A 15,827-nucleotide genomic window follows, 5' to 3' on the forward strand; every position below is an offset into this window, starting at 1 on the left:
ATGGGATAATCTGGTTGTGCAGTCCAATCTGTCTGTTGTTTTATGTTTTTGAGAGACTAGACACTTGTGACAGAGGTTGTTTGAAGCTGAGTGGACGACAGGAGGAGAGTACCTCAACATCAACGTTAGGAGAGCTCTCTCTCGGGTCGTAGTCGTACAGAGCCACCATTCTCCGCGTCGACGTGGGATGCTGACGTCCACTCCGCCTGTTTCTTTCTACAGATGAGGAAAAATAAATGCACGTAAATGATTTATGATAGTATTCTGAGAATTGTGACAAGTTACACAACAGAAGCTTATTGACAGCAAATATCACCAGAATCCCCAACAAGCTCACAGTTTGAAATCAAACAATAGAAAGAGGAAAGTAGTAAAGATGAAGCAGAGTGGACTGCACACGGACCTCTCTTGGACTTTCTGGATCTGCGATTTATTGAGCGGCCATCTTTGAAACGGTCACAGTTCACTACATAGAAAAGCATAATTAAGAGGGAAGGGCAGAAAAAAAGAAGAGAAGTGAGTCAGAGGGAGAGAGTCCAGAGCATTTAGCTGGCCAGGCAGACGCAGAGGAGATAAAAAAAAAAAAAAAATAGAGTGACAATGAAGTGAAGAAGAAAATCCTGTCTTGCCTAACTTCTCCACAGGAGTGTTGAGTGGGAGAAAGCCCTGTTTCAGGAGCTGGTCCATCATGTCATCATCCTCCGTCTGGATCTCAGAGACCATGTTACAGGGGATGAGACCCACTCGATCGCGGGTCTGCGCCCTGTAGAAACCATCCGTGTCTTTATTCCCCAACACCTGAAATAACAACAAGAGATTAGAAGATGCTCAGCGTCAAATAGGAGACACACCGTCCTGCACAATAGGACCAGTTCAGTTATTCTGTTATTATGTTTTTCACACACTCTAAAAAAGCAATCTTTTAAGTGTATGTAGCTATGAAATATCCTTTGCTTAAACTTGTTTTTAAACTCAACAATAGTTTGACAGCCAGAAATGTTATATTATTGGCAAACAGGAGTTAATAAATTAAGTTAAACCACATGTTCCGACGTACAAACCTCACTTCATCTCATAACAGCATATCTGAGGTTTTGTTTTCCTGAACCAGATGCCATTATTCTTCAAAATAGCGCCGCTCACTCAACCTCCGATTCCAAAACATCAACAGGATGCAGCGTTTTCAGCATTAACCATGCAACCCGCTGTCTATGCATGAATGTAACGAACACTTTCATGTATTAGACATGTTTAACTTCCATTTGTGGGTTGCACAGTGAACTGCAATCATTTATGGAAATGTTCCCGACTCAATAGTGTCCTGCTCTGGAACACGCCTGAGGGCCTGGAGATCACCGGCGTACAGAAACGACCCGCAGCCTCGCCATGTGATTACTCCAGGGTCTCTGAATCACCTCACAATATAGCATGGATGGACGCTTATTTTCCAGACGGGGTCAAGTGTGACTCGGCACCTTGATGATTTGGCCCTCCTTGAACGGCAGCTCCTCATCAGCAGCATCCGGGTTTGGAGACATGGACAGCGGGTCATAGTCAAACAGAGCCACGAACACCCGGGTCAGCTCCTCCGGTTCTGATTCTTCGTAGTAATCTGGGGACCGCCGTCCGCGCCCGTGTCTGCGCCCGCCATAGCCGTCTGAAACATAGAGGAGGCCTCTGCTGCTACTACCAGCCTTATACAGCCACGCTGGCTGTAGAGGCAATGAGAGCAGAAGATGTCTCTTTGTTAGAGCTGACAGGGGGATAGGGCGATGAGATGCATGTGTGAAAAAAGAGCCAGGAATTGATTGCCATTATTACACTTGGAATTTTTTGGCACTCCGAGAAAGTGCTCGCCTCCGTTGTGTCGGCCGGCTAAAAGCAAAACGACGCTCTCACAATGTGGTCGTAACACAGCGGGGCTCTTGGTTCACACATCTCTGCTTGCTGGCGTGTTGCCAAATCTCACAGAGCACAGAACAACACGGCACAGACAGGGAACACATGTCAAGCAGCTTTTGAGGGTGCGAGGGGAAATTGAATGACTGTGCACACCAGGGGGACACAAGTAACACTGCACTATTGTTCATTGCTGTTTCACGGCCTTATCTCACAGAGGCTGATCAACGTGCATGCTTTCCCCGAGAGTCGACATGACGAGAAGAGCATTCCTACATGTCATGCTTTCAGGCCACATCTGGAAACAATGTGCAGCGGACAGAAGGGCAAAGGAAGCACGTTCCCGAGGGAGAAAACACATAAAATGCCCCAGTAGTTCCTGGCAAGACAGATATCAGGGACAGTGAGGGGGAAGGGATGAACCTGATATCAGCTCCCCATGCTTCCCATGGATCACCATGTTGAATGTTTCAATGGCAGATTGTAAGTCTGAATGATAGCTCAAGGATATTGCAACAACTACTCACTGAGCATTTCTAATATGCTCCTTTCTTTTTTGTTACATTTTTTTTTTGAGGATGCAGAATGTACTTCAACAGTGTTTGACTCTGGTGGTGGTAGGGTCAATGAATATGCAACCGAGTGACACCAACAAGGCAAAAATGCAAAAATCCATCCAGTAATGTGTCTTTCCTTCTCACTGTACTGTAAACAGGTCATGCAAAATTAAAGTAAACTGGCCCCGTCTCATAGAGGTGGGCGGAGAAGGAAAAGAAGAGGTTGCAGTAAAGGAAGAGGACAATAAAGGGTGGTCTATGTTGCAGTGGGGTGGAGAGTGATCTGGGTATGGAGGGTGAATGGGATTGGGGTTTCTTGGGATTGAAGGTGTAGGAGTACATTTTCATTCAAAAGTGGCCAGTGTTGACTTCCCCTGTCAGCTTTTTTTTTTTTTTTTTTTTTTCAGCTAAGCTGCACTAAACTAACCAGAGCAGCTAACTTTCCAGCACAGAACAAAGACCACCATAATATCACTGCACGTGTTCAAGAGCGAGTCTCAGCCTTATTCCTGCATTTTAAGGATAAATTGTCATCTTGGAGAGAAGCTGCACCACATACCATATTGATCCTCTGAGGACATAGATCGCCATATCCTGCGCCGAGCTACACTGCCATAGTAAACATCCTCCTTGACGGGTGAGAGGTTCCCCTCACTCCCCTCACTGTTACTGTCCATGGTGATCTCTACAGAAAACACCAATCACAACGTTACGGTCAGAGATCCCCGCATTCACACAGTCCGCTCTACCCCATGACCCATTCACTCATGCTGAGACAGTAGGATGATGAGGTTGCCCTGAGGTGGGAGGGGTGTTACAAGGCAACGAGTTTCACTCTGGAGCCACTGGGTGTAAAACAGCAATGGTTGCATCTGTTGCGGTATGGTCAGATTCGGGTATAAACATGTTAACCCACAGTGAACGCAGACGCGGTGAACACAGGGAGAGTGTCTGAGTTAACTTTTCCTGCAAAATTGCATGTGAGTATTTGGTGAATCCAGCTCATGATGAATGGACAGCTAGGGGGTGTGCAAACACCCCCACTAAAAAAAAAAAAACAACAACAAAAAAACAATCTATGTGGCCGCTGAGCTCCATGGGAGAAATGTCCAGCTCGGCTCATGTGGGTAAGGAGAACACATGGTATAAACAGCACAAACATCAGTGGCCCTGCGGATGGAGATCCTCATGTGGTGACCTCACTAACCAATGGATGGGATGGGTCGTCGCTGGGGGGGGGTGCCGATGTGAACCGGCCTCCTCCCCGAATGGTCCAGACGATCAGCACTTCCAGGTGAGTTCCCAATGATCTTTAGAGGAGAAAAACACCAGATAAGAGGTTAAAACAACGAAACACGTCAAGTGTGAAAACATGAAACATTAAAAAAAACAAAAAAACGTGTTCAACAAGAAATAATAATCCAACAATCCTGTTAAAACAACTGAAAATCCATAAGAGCAAATGATGTGGCTTCCATTTGTCCTTAGGAAAGCAAAATAATAGTAAAACAAAGAAAAGGAACAATAAACCCCAACAAATCAATAAGACAAATCAAATCAACCCCTCACACAACGACATGGACTGGGGTTTAGGAAGGGTCAGGTGTTTAGCTAAAGACCATTTGTTGGGTTTGTTTTGTTCTGTGCATGTCAGCTCCTTGATGAGAAAAGGAAGCAAATGAAGGTATAAATGATGTAAATGATAGAGAAAGATTGCAATGAAAGAGTGTGGATGACTGGATGAAGAACAGAGGTGAAGGGTGAGCGGGATTAAAAAAAATAAACAATCGTAGCGGGAAGGGAAAAGCTATTAAAGCTTCTGTTCTGGAGTGCACGATTAGAACAATCAAAGAATTCCAAAATGTTTTAGTGAAACAAGATAAAAGCTGCAGATGATGTGAATGGGTTGAAAGCTAAATAAATCCCAAGAGGCTGTGAATACAGTGCGTGGTGAAGCAATGAAATGCGAGAGATGCTGAAGCAGAGTCCAAGTACAAGGCCGTTCTGGATGGCGAGACATGGAGAGCGACATATGAAGCTGGCATCTGGTGGAGAGAAGGCACGGGCAGGGAAGAAGAGGTGGAAGCAGCACATCCCCATGCACTGCACAGACACTCTCCTTTAGACAGAGCCTTTCCCCTCAAGGACACGAGAAGTCAAAACGTAGGGAAATGGCCTTTAGGTAATTGAAAGCTTTAAAATCCACCTAACAGTCAGAATACAAGCAACGGAATTCACACAAAATGAAACATCAAACCAGACTGAATGAACAGGAGATTAATTGTTGATGAGGAAAAGAAACGCCAAATGAAAGGAAGGGAGTTCTTGATGAACATTAAAAAAAAGATAAAAAGAAAAGACAACATTAAGAAAAACAGAATGGCTTCAGCTTGCTGATGGAAAGTACAGCAGAAAGTCTGAATCACACACCAGCGGCTGGTCTCGGTTGAGCCTGGACAAAGACTGCACCCTAGCCTCCCTGTGGGGGCTGTAATAGACCCTGTCCAGCTCGTTCAGCCTGCCCTCGCTCAGGGCCCCTTCCCTGGCGTAGTTTCGTGACCCGGTCTCCCGGCCAGGCCCAAAGTGCTCCCTGTTCCTAAAGTCACCCGTATGCACCGACTTGGCAGCAGTCAATGGGATGTCGCAGAACTCCTCCTCCACGCTGCACTGACGGGTCAGAGTTCTTTTTCGGCCCATAGCCAGCGCCCGCCTTTCTACCGGGCCTTCACAGTGGATGATACGCACGGGCCCCCGCACGGGGCTCCCGTGAGCATAGTACCCTCGATGACCTCTTCCCAGAGAGCCTTCTTCCTCGCTGCCGCAGTCCAGGCCGCTGTCGGGGCTCTTGGTGTTCTGGCGGTTGGGGCGAACCAAGCTCCGGTCGTCGGCGCCGTAGCAGTGGCGGCTGTCAGTGAAGCGCGGGGAGGATCGCTGGCGCTGCAGGCGGGAGCTCTTCCCGGGGGCCAGATGGTTGCGCATGTGGGTGTCCTGGGTGTACATCCTCCGCTGGGTGTGAGGCGTTCCCGGCCGCCCGCCGTCTTCGAAGCTCAGGCGTTGGCCCATGCTGTCCAGGCTATCCGACTCCTCCTCGGCCACCTCGGGGATGCTGTGGAGACGTTTGCTGCGGAGCGACTTCTGCTTCACCACCTCCCTCTGGAGATCCCAGCAGTCTCTCTCCTCAGCTAAGTCCTGACGTTTGTAATATGCCTTCAGTCACGAGCAACAGGCACAATTTCACAGTTCATTGAAAGTCATTTCAAGTCAAAATGTTCAGTTTTAGAGTTGTGTGAGGGGGGAGGGGGTTGAAACGTTTTTGGGTTTTTTTTTTTCGAAGGTTTTAGAACAGGCAGGAAACAACACAGTATGTGAATAGAACAAATGGGGGGGAAAGACAAAATAAAGACAGAATTAGTTATTTGTGGCAATGTAGTAAGACATGCAGTCTCATTCCGTGAGGAGGAAATGGCATGCTCTGAACAGGAATCTGTCAAGGCTCTAAGATGGAGTGGTTAAAAGTGGGCACAGAAGAGTAACATGAAAATATTAATTAAAAAAGAAACCACAAGTGACAGGCTTCTTTAGTGCCACGCGTGAGGGTAGACTCAAATCATAGATGCCTTTTTAAAAAGCAAAACATGAACAAATGGAAGTTGAGCAAATGAAAGAATCAGCCATGATGGACACACTGAAACACATAATATACATACGAGCTTTTTTCTGTGTTCACAACAAACAACAGCAAAAGATAATAATCCAACATTTTACCCAATATTACTTGTTTTACAACATTAATTAATGAGTACAGCCTTATGCAGAGCTAACAAACGTCCTTTTTTCCAAACACCGATGGACGTAAAATGTACAACACTGATTTACAAATAGATGTCGATGACAAAGAGGGAGATACTGTATTGGTATATGTAAAACATTAATACACCAATACATACCCCTCACAAACACCACATTAAGTACAGATTAAGCAGGACATGAACAAGGATAGCCAAAGGAGCCAGACTTTTGTACTGACCTCACTGGAATAACACAGAGACTCTCGTTTTTGACTTGGTTTCCACTGTTATAGCAGATCTGTCTCTACATTCACAAATCCTCAGTGACAAACCAAATGAGGACAGAATCATGTACCAACAATGTCAACATCAAACGTCAGGACATGACAGATGGAAACAAAAAGTGAATATTTCCATTTAAGTACTCACTTAAATGAGATTCCCATGTGTACTTGATATGCCATAACCCTTCCATACAGTACAGTACATCATTACTTGCACATCATCTTCTGACTAACATTTGACTGTGGCAATTTAACGCTACTCGTGGGCGCTGCAGACGGCATCAAAATGCAATGCAAACCTCGACAACATTGTGCTCTCGGTTTATGCCCGTGACCTGTCACATGCAAACTGTAACGGTGTGTGTACGCAGTCGGTTTGTGAGCTCAGCCTGGGATGTTGAAGCAGTGCTGGTGGGGCAGGGTGGAGGAGCAGGGTGGGGTGGAGAGGCTGCTTGGGAGTTCAGCCAGGCAAAAGCCACGACAGGGCTGGATGCTGCGATTGTGAGTGATTAGCAGGTAGATGCCCCCCCCCCCCCCCCCCAACCCCTTCTCCCCACCTTCATCTGCCCTCCCATGGCCTGGAGCTGTGCTCAGTGTGTACCTTCAGAGTGTTGTGAGAGTTGATGCTGCGCCTGCGGCCCTCCTCCAGCTGCATCTCCGAGTAAAGGTCTTCCTCGTCCTCCTCCATGATGTCGGACAGGTCGGAGCCCCGGCTGCTCTCCGTGTGGTACTCCTCGCTGTGGCTGTAGTGGTGATGATGGTGCTGAGAGAGACAGTGAAGAGGAAGGTGCACTAAAGCTTACTGGGCACTTGTAACGCAAATAAAATAGGACTGCGTTCAGTTGTTTATTTAGCTTGTAAATGTTATTTAGTAAAAGTCCACAGATAGATTCACTTCAACGTGACGTAAATGATTCAGTTTGACTCTTGTATAACAGTAGATAACTGATTTCACATCCAGTAACAAGACATGTACTGGCACTGACAGGCCGAGAGCTGCTTGTGCTCTCCATGAAGTACCTGTCTGCCCAGTTCTGAGCCTCTGAGGAATTCATCCACCGAGGCTCCTCTCCTCCTCGCGTGAGGCGAATCATAGCCGTCCTCCTCTTCATCAGAGTTCAGTGGATGCAAGGCATTACCTCGCTCACTAAAAATATTCCTTTTCTCAACCTGGTAAAGGGAAAGAAAGTTGTTTTTTCCCCAAACATAAAAATAACCAAAAATACATGAATGTTTAAATCAATATAGTTATTGTGATCATTCTGTTTGATAAGTTTACAGTAGTTGGACCAAACTTTTCTAGTTTTATCATAGTAAACTGATTTTCACAAGATTTATCTTGACAGACATTCTGATATTGAAAAGTTTTTGAAGCTCTTGAAAGAAATACTTCCGATGATGGAATAGTTACGTACCCGATTACCCTCCGCGAACACTCTTTGAGCAGCTTCTCTGGCCATGGCCTTGGCGATGGTGTTGGGGATGGGGACTCCCTGAGGCTGCGGCAGGATCCTCTGAGGAGAGGGCGATCGCCGTGGCGGGAAGTGCGGCGGCTCCAGAGTGGAGCCGCGCATGGGGGGCAGCGGAGAGGGCGATCGCTCCCAGGGCTGGGCTGGCCGCAGACCCACCTCATGCTCTTTGGTATCTGGCTCTCTGGCACTTACTAACGGTTTGGACTTGGACGTGGGGTGACGCTGGAAATGAGGCTGCTGATGAGCGGGAGGGGGAGGAGGCGGCGGGTGGCTGACGGGCTGCGAGTGCGGCTGTGCGTGGGGCAGCGTGTGCGGCTGAGCTCGGGGCAGAGGCTGCATGTGGGGCTGAGGGTGATTCGGAGGGTAGGTGGACGGGTACGGAGGGTGGGTCTGTGAGTGCACCGCTGGGTGTTGCATCGGATGCGGGGTCGCTGTCGTTCTGCGGGAGAGGTGTGGCGAGCCCAGGAGATTGTGCGGGATGACGGCCACAGGCGAGTCCTGGGACTCTCCTTGTGTTGATAACGTCCTTACTATGACTTCCCGGGCCTCCAGACACTGAATCCTGTTTAACTCCACAGTCACGTAGTCCGCTGTGGGGTACAAGACCTCCGCTATCTGCATTCACAAAACAAAGCGAGGAGTTCTCACCAAACCAGCTCTGCCGTCATGCATGCATGTAGAGTATTTATGTGGAGCCTTTGTAGTGACATAATGAGATTTTAAAGAAACACCCATTTCACTACACATTTAAAAAAGCATTTTTGACTCACATTTAAACTCTTGCAGCTGTAACAGAATGAACCAGCTTCTGTCTGTGGCTAACATGTCCCAACATTTGATAACAAAAAATGTTGCATTTCAGATGTTTATATTGATCAAAAGTGTTGTTTTTTTTCTTTAAATGATCACAATGATGTTATATGTCCAATATTTACTGAACCGCTGCGCTCTAAATCCTTGCTGCAATCTGTAAGGGCAGATTTTATACCTTTATATTTTAATTACCTTCTTGCTGTGTAATTTAAATAGAAGTGCATTTTTACTAGTTGTTTTTTTTTTAAACTGTTTTTAACAATCCATCATGACAAGATGTACATGGACGCAATAAAAGTGTCCCACTGAGGACATTTTATCTATTTTATTTTTTAAACATACCAACTAATATTGAGACTACTTGTAACAAAATTCCAGAATGTTCACTCTTAATGACGAGAAAATGTTCATTTATACTTAAGCATGCAACAAAATTCAGCACTTAAAGTCAATTTGCAGATCTGTGATTTGAATGAGTGAGCAGATTTAAAGAATTTTGTCCAGAATCACCCGACATGTTTTTGCACAGATCATCATTATGCACATATTCAATTTTGTTTGTAATGAACAGCAAGAGCCAATGTCTCCTAATAAACAACATTTTGGCTTACCTTGATCCGTTAACAACTCCTGATAAGGGATAACTTTTGAAATAATTGATCAGCAACTATAATGATCTAAAACCTACAACATACATTGATTTAACCAAGTCTTTGAACACCTATGTTGCACTGCTCGTCCCGAGAAGCTGAAACTGTGCATTTAATCATTCCTCCAGGAGATGGCAATAGAGCACCATTCACAGAGGAAACCACGAAAGAAGAGCGGAGGCTGCTGCCTCTTCCAACATCTGCACTCTCAACAAATCACAGAACCCATTCAGACTTTGACACCTTTTGTCCCTTTGTGCAGACGGCATAGCCAATCACACTGGCCCCATTGGAGGTCCCTGAAGGCGTCAGGGGCGGCGGCTTCCATCTGACCTGCAGGACACCCGGCGTCTGACCGCACTGGACCTGCACCTCCTGGGGAGGGTGCGGGGGTCCTGGGGAACACAACACACACAGAAACAGATCTGACAACAGTTTAACGCTTTCTCACACTATACCAGAGATTGGGAGTAAGATATTTGACCAATTTGTAGAATTAGAGCAGTAAAGTAAGTTCAACATATCAGTATTATGTAATGTAATGTAATGTAATGTAATGTAATGTAATGTAATGTAATATAATATAATATAATTCAAAATTATACATGGCTCCTTTATAAAAAAGATAAAAGTAGGCTGTGTCTGGAAATATGCACTGATTCAAATACAATCATTAGCATTTGGCATGTCATCCGTCTTGTTTTATTTACACCCTTCACTGTGTCGGTTCATGTTGTGCATCTCCAGGTTCATTCACATGCGAATCGAGCACAGGTGTTTCATTGGCTGCAAAAGCTCAGTTTACTAACATTCAGCCACGAGTGTATGTACAGCAATATCCTGTTGCCAGATTCCTGCTGACAATTTTCTATGGAGCAGCAGAGAAAAAAAAAAGAAAAATACCATATGCGATTCCCACAATCTGTCATCGCTTCCTGCATACTAAACAACATACCCATCTGTGCAGGGCTGCTGCTCACCTGCAGCCACACAGTGAGCAGGGCTGAGCAGATGCAGTCAGTAGTATCTGTAAGCCACGGCCGTGCAGTTGCTCGAGTGTCCGAGAATCAGTGCAATCTTAATCACATTTCTTCTTCGTCAGAACACAATGTTTGGTCAGGAAAGGAAAAAAAAATAAAGCTGCAACAGCTGTTTGTGGATTTAATTTCCTCTTGTCATTTTTACAAACAAAGAGCCCTGCTGAGAAATAAAACAAGTGTCTAAATGAATATTTTTCGGAGAAGCGATTTTCATTAATATTGCACTCAAATAGCAGTTGCTGATATCACAGCGATGTGACGGCTGCGTTGCGTGACTAAGAGTAATAAAAACACTTTGCCGAGGACTAATGAAGTAACTTGTTTGAGGAAGACATGCTGAGTGCGAAGGCCCAATATAGCGTTTCCAGACACTGTCATTCTTATTGACAACAGTCGTCTGCCACCAATAGTGAGGCTATTTCAGATGTCTCCAATTAACATGCTCGATAGATAGATCATTTAATGAACTCTCAGCATGTGGCCACATCAGCTGCCAACAGAAAATGTCAGTTCAAACGTCAGCCCTTTCTTTTTCTCTCCCATCTCATCTATTTCCTGTTTCACTGCTCGACCTCATATTTTTTCTTTCATGTCATGTTTGCTTCTAATTTCACAATATACTATCTTTATTATGATCATCGTCTTCTGTTCCCCAGTTTAACCAAGTGGAAATAGATACAGCCTCATCAGAGGAGTCGTACAAAACGACAAGTTGCCATGTCTGGACTCAGACCGGCCCGATTACATACATTTACATATTTAGAACTACTGCTATAAATGCAATATCTGGGCACAAAATCACTCCAATCGAATTCTGGCTAAAAAAATTCTTGTGGCAAGACGTCCACCCTGCGAGATCCAAGCTTGTGCTGGCAACAGCAGAGCAACAATAAGCCTCAAGGGAGAAAGAAATCTCAAAGATCTATGCTTAATATTTACACTAATTTGGCTGCAAGAGACTTTTTTTTTTCTTTTTCCCAATGCTTTGCAGCGAATCCTTTTTGAATATTTTTTTACGGCACTCTTCTTTTCTCGCATGTATGTTTGTTATCGCAGTACCTCACACATACAAGTCCTGAGGGGCAGTCGAAGATTAGCTGGGGAGAAATGAAAATGACCAAGATGTTTGTCACGTAAAGGCCTCAGAGCGTGCGGCTGAGTAAATAGAGTGGCGTGTTGGATGCAAATCATCATCTTTCATTGAGGAATAAATGGCTTTGAAGGGAGCCACGAGGGCGAGCACCCAGGAGGAAATGGCCAAACAATGTTCCCACCTTTTCACATAAAGATTACAAAACGATCACTTTGGAAACATTAACAAATCTAAGATCGAGTCTGATGGCTTCTACCGGCCTCGTCTCAGCCACAACTGGCGACTGGCCATCAATCCATCCATCAGGTTGCCAGTCCATCACGGGGCAAACAGAGGAACAGACAAACTCAAGCTTTAAGTTTTTACAATAAATAAGTATACCTTGATAAAACCTATGCATGCACAGTAAAATATGCAATGCCATCCCGCAGCCCAGCAGGAAACTATGTCCAATTAGAAAAGATCTGATAAATAACCTGTTAAAACCTGTTATGTAACAACGACAGAAAATGTTACGACGACACAAATTGTTATCAAATATAACGTAATGAATCACAAAATGTAATAACTGGCCAATAATGTAAGAAGAAGCTAAGCCCAAGATGTCTAAACATTTAATATTACATTATGGGGTAGGCAAAATGTTTATCCCCCAGTAGTGTAATAATTACTTTTACATCCTAAAGTGAGTCAATGATTTCTGGTTTTGACTTGAACTGCTTCTATTTAAAGAACACTGCCAAAATGAGAAACAGTTGGACGATTCGTTTTTTCCATATATCTATACACAGTTTATGGTATTTATGCAAGGTTTCTGTTGCCCAAGTCATTCACAGTCTTCAGTTCTGTATAATTCGTAATCTACTGTATTTGTCCAATCATCAGAAAAAATAATGTATAAGCATTAAACAAATCACATTTAAATCATTGTTAAATATGTTTACATTATTGACCAGTAATTACATTTTGGGCTTTTTATTAAGCTTTTCTTAAATTACATTTCATGCTCAGCACTTTACAAGTTACATTATCGAACAGTTATTTCACGCAGGATTTTAATGCATTACATTTTATAACAATTTGGGTTGTTGTTACATCTTGGGCTCTAACATGCCCAACCCCCCAACCCCTCCCAAAAAAGAAGCGAAAATGCCAAAAGAGAAGTGAATCTTCCACTTTGAATTGAACCCTTGCAATGGAACAGCAGCGTTGCTCAGACTCTGCTTCAATGTGTCAATATTCAGCTCAACAACTCAGTACTGCTCTCAGATAACACCAAAACATGACAAATAACATTTTCAGATGGCCCCACCATACTGGATCTAGGGGCTTAAATGGAACAGTGAACTTCCTCATGCTGTACTTAGGTTGGATGTATATTGTCGTCCCTAAAGCCATCATCAAGAAATGTACCACTGTGTTAAACTATAACCACGAAACAAGTTTCGTGTGCTGGTGTGGTTTATAAAAAAAAAAAAAAAAAAAAGATTGAGCTAACAAGTGTAACATGTTCAAGGCTGACCTGCAGGCTGTGTGCAGAACTCCACAGAGATTTCCCTCTTCTCCCTTTGATCCATTGGAAGCTGCCAAGGCACCTGATGGGGCTGCGCGATTACCTTCACCTTGTAAACTGTCATGGACTTCAGATTGAAGAACTTGTACTTATAACCTCCAGCCTTGACCATGTCGTACTCCGCGCCGTTGAGGAAGATGGTGTGGCTGTAGTTGCTGTTGCTGGGCATCCAGGAGAGCTCAGCGGACGCCTGCGTGATGCCGTCCACCCGCAGGTAGTAAGGTGCCACCACCACATCTTTCCCCACCAGCAGAGTGCACCGGAGCTCGTCCGACGGGCCCCGGTCGGTGATGCTCTGCACGGAGATGCGGTAAGTGTTCGTAGCCAAATTGAGCTTTTCAATCAGAGACTTTGTCCTGCCCCCGTAGGGGACGCTCATGCGAACCTCCTTGTCCACCAAGACATTGTAGCCACTGATGGAGCCCCAGCCTGGCGGGACCACCGGAGGATCCCAGCCAATAATCACACTCTTGGCCAGTTGTTTGATCAGGTTGATGCGGCGGGGATAAGGCACAATGTCTTCACCAACCTCATCGATGTTAACGTCCAGGGTTCCCGTCCCATTGCTGGAGGAGCCCAGGAGGTCCATGCCTAAGCTGCTGGTGCGTAGACAGTCTAGTTTACCATCAGACAGCAGGCTGCTTATGCCCGTGCCTGTTCCTGTGCTGACCCCCAACCTCTGAGACCCCAAGCTGCTGTGGTTGAGGTAGCTGGGGTCTTTAGCCACCGGGTCCCTGTGGTGGACAGAAGACGTTTCCTCATCTTGGACAAAATCCACAAAATTGGATGGGACGAGACCCCGCTGTCCATCAAGCAGCTCTCCTGAGAAATACAAAAAAAAAATGTAAATAAAAAAGAAAGGATCGTTGGCACGATAGAGATGCTGAAGCGAAAAAGACTGAAGGATGAAAAGGAAGGACAGACCTTCGTAAAAACCATCTTCATCCATTGTTCCGTAGACATACAAGTACTTCCCTGCCACCAGAGGGAGCTCCGCTTCTGGATGCTCATTCGGTCCATCATAAGGATTGTAACTACATTGAAAAACATAAACCTTCATGTAAATGAGATCAGTGGGCGCAATATTTTACACCCTGCAGGTGGATTAGAGTTATATCAATTCCTGTGTGTTTAATCTATCAAATAAAACTGATTAACTTAAAAAAAAAAAGAAGGTTTTGTCTCTGATGTTCTGTTTAATTCAACTTTTCACAAATAGGGGCGAGCTCAGGGCAGTGTGGGTTGAAAGCTCCGGTCCCATTTCATATATCTGTGTGCTGAGGATTCCAATTATTTTTTGTGCTGACAGGTAATTTTCTATTGCGACAGAAACACTGAATCACCTTTAGGACCATGGCCCAAAGCTCTGAGAGAAAGCAAATAGCCCCCACAAGATTTTGTTCATGACTTGTCTGCATAGACCAGACAGTCCAGTACTTATGCCCCCCTTTCTCTTGAATTGTCACACAATTCCCTGCACAGTGTGACTTTGTTGTCGGGGGTTTTTCTGATTAAAGAACAATACACTGATTTAATAATCTGCATTTCTAATCTTAAGGTTCTACAAACATGCGAGATGACTTTTTGTAAACAACAATGCTTTCATATTGTACTGAAAGAAGGTACACAATCATTAAAATAAACATCCAAACGTACCTGTATCGAGCGATGCAGAGACGAACCTTCCCCGTGAACCGTGGTTTAGACCTGGTAGTTGAGCGCAGCTCTTTTTCCATCTAGGCAGGAGAAATGGACACAAACATCAAATGCTCATTTGCTTTTGCGTCAAATTGAAAATGAAGTGCAATCCTAGATAGAAATCGTGTTACACCAAAAATGAGGAAGGGATACAGTATATATATACAGTATATTTGCATTTGGCAACATTGAAATGAAAACGACAGTTGATCTTTGTATTCAGGGGGAGATCTGCTCTCTTTCTTTCGTGTCTATCATCTGCCAAAAGATTTTCTTTTGAAGACATGTAGATTTATTCTTGCTCAGCCCCATTACCCAGATTAAAATGAATCAGCAATTTCACAAAATTGTTCCGAATTGCCGCCTGTGCCGAAGGATAACCGCTGTGAGAGCGAGTCAGTGACTCAAATCGAGGTGACTTCACCTCGTTTGATGCTCTTAAACTCGACCATCTACAAATCTGACAACAGAAATTGGATTAATATGGGGCATCAAAGTACAATATTCAAGGTGTTCTTCCTCAATGATTTCACGCAAGATGTTCAGATGTTCCTCTTGTGGAGATAATTGGGAGGGGTTTGCATTCTGTTGAAGGAATACAAACAGACAGGGTGAGCTACCTCTGGGAGGAAAGCCCGCGCCGGGCTGCTGGCTCGACCACGGGTGAGGAATGTTGGCTTCACAGAGAGGAGCTCCGGCTTGTCTCCACTGATCTGCAGAGGTCGAATGAACTCGGATATCAAAGACCTGCTTGTCGGAGCCTCATTGCCTGTGGAGTAAATAAAATGTCTCTCATCAGTCTGTCACATCGCAGTATTAAAAGAAAATTGCTGCTCATGCCGTCTACGTTTTCTTGCAACGATACCAGTCGTTTGTTGTCAATTAACTACGAAACAATTACCATAAATGAAACTTGTGTTTCTTTTTTTTAGGGAGGCCACAGAAAGCAAATGTCTGCTG

The 15,827-nt window shown here is 44.7% G+C and overlaps 1 protein-coding gene across 1 annotated transcript in view; it reads right to left on the reverse strand.

The window, feature by feature from the left end:
* The window catches only part of rimbp2b (RIMS binding protein 2b), a gene marked incomplete at both ends in the record, with an annotated part of 58,197 nt that overhangs the window by 5,467 nt on the left and 36,903 nt on the right, over nt 1-15,827 (reverse strand). Inside the window, 15 exons of the mRNA XM_080499156.1 lie at nt 113-216; nt 404-466; nt 630-798; nt 1,476-1,657; nt 3,016-3,141; nt 3,664-3,766; nt 4,887-5,663; nt 7,130-7,291; nt 7,549-7,698; nt 7,944-8,615; nt 9,707-9,888; nt 13,119-13,991; nt 14,094-14,203; nt 14,826-14,905; nt 15,488-15,636. Coding sequence (XP_080355282.1) covers nt 113-216; nt 404-466; nt 630-798; nt 1,476-1,657; nt 3,016-3,141; nt 3,664-3,766; nt 4,887-5,663; nt 7,130-7,291; nt 7,549-7,698; nt 7,944-8,615; nt 9,707-9,888; nt 13,119-13,991; nt 14,094-14,203; nt 14,826-14,905; nt 15,488-15,636 — 3,902 coding nt within the window. The remainder of the gene's footprint in view (nt 1-112; nt 217-403; nt 467-629; nt 799-1,475; nt 1,658-3,015; nt 3,142-3,663; nt 3,767-4,886; nt 5,664-7,129; nt 7,292-7,548; nt 7,699-7,943; nt 8,616-9,706; nt 9,889-13,118; nt 13,992-14,093; nt 14,204-14,825; nt 14,906-15,487; nt 15,637-15,827) is intronic.

The sequence above is a fragment of the Blennius ocellaris genome (genome assembly GCF_963422515.1).
Source record: "Blennius ocellaris genome assembly, chromosome: 7".
In the NCBI taxonomy this organism is placed as follows: domain Eukaryota; kingdom Metazoa; phylum Chordata; class Actinopteri; order Blenniiformes; family Blenniidae; genus Blennius; species Blennius ocellaris.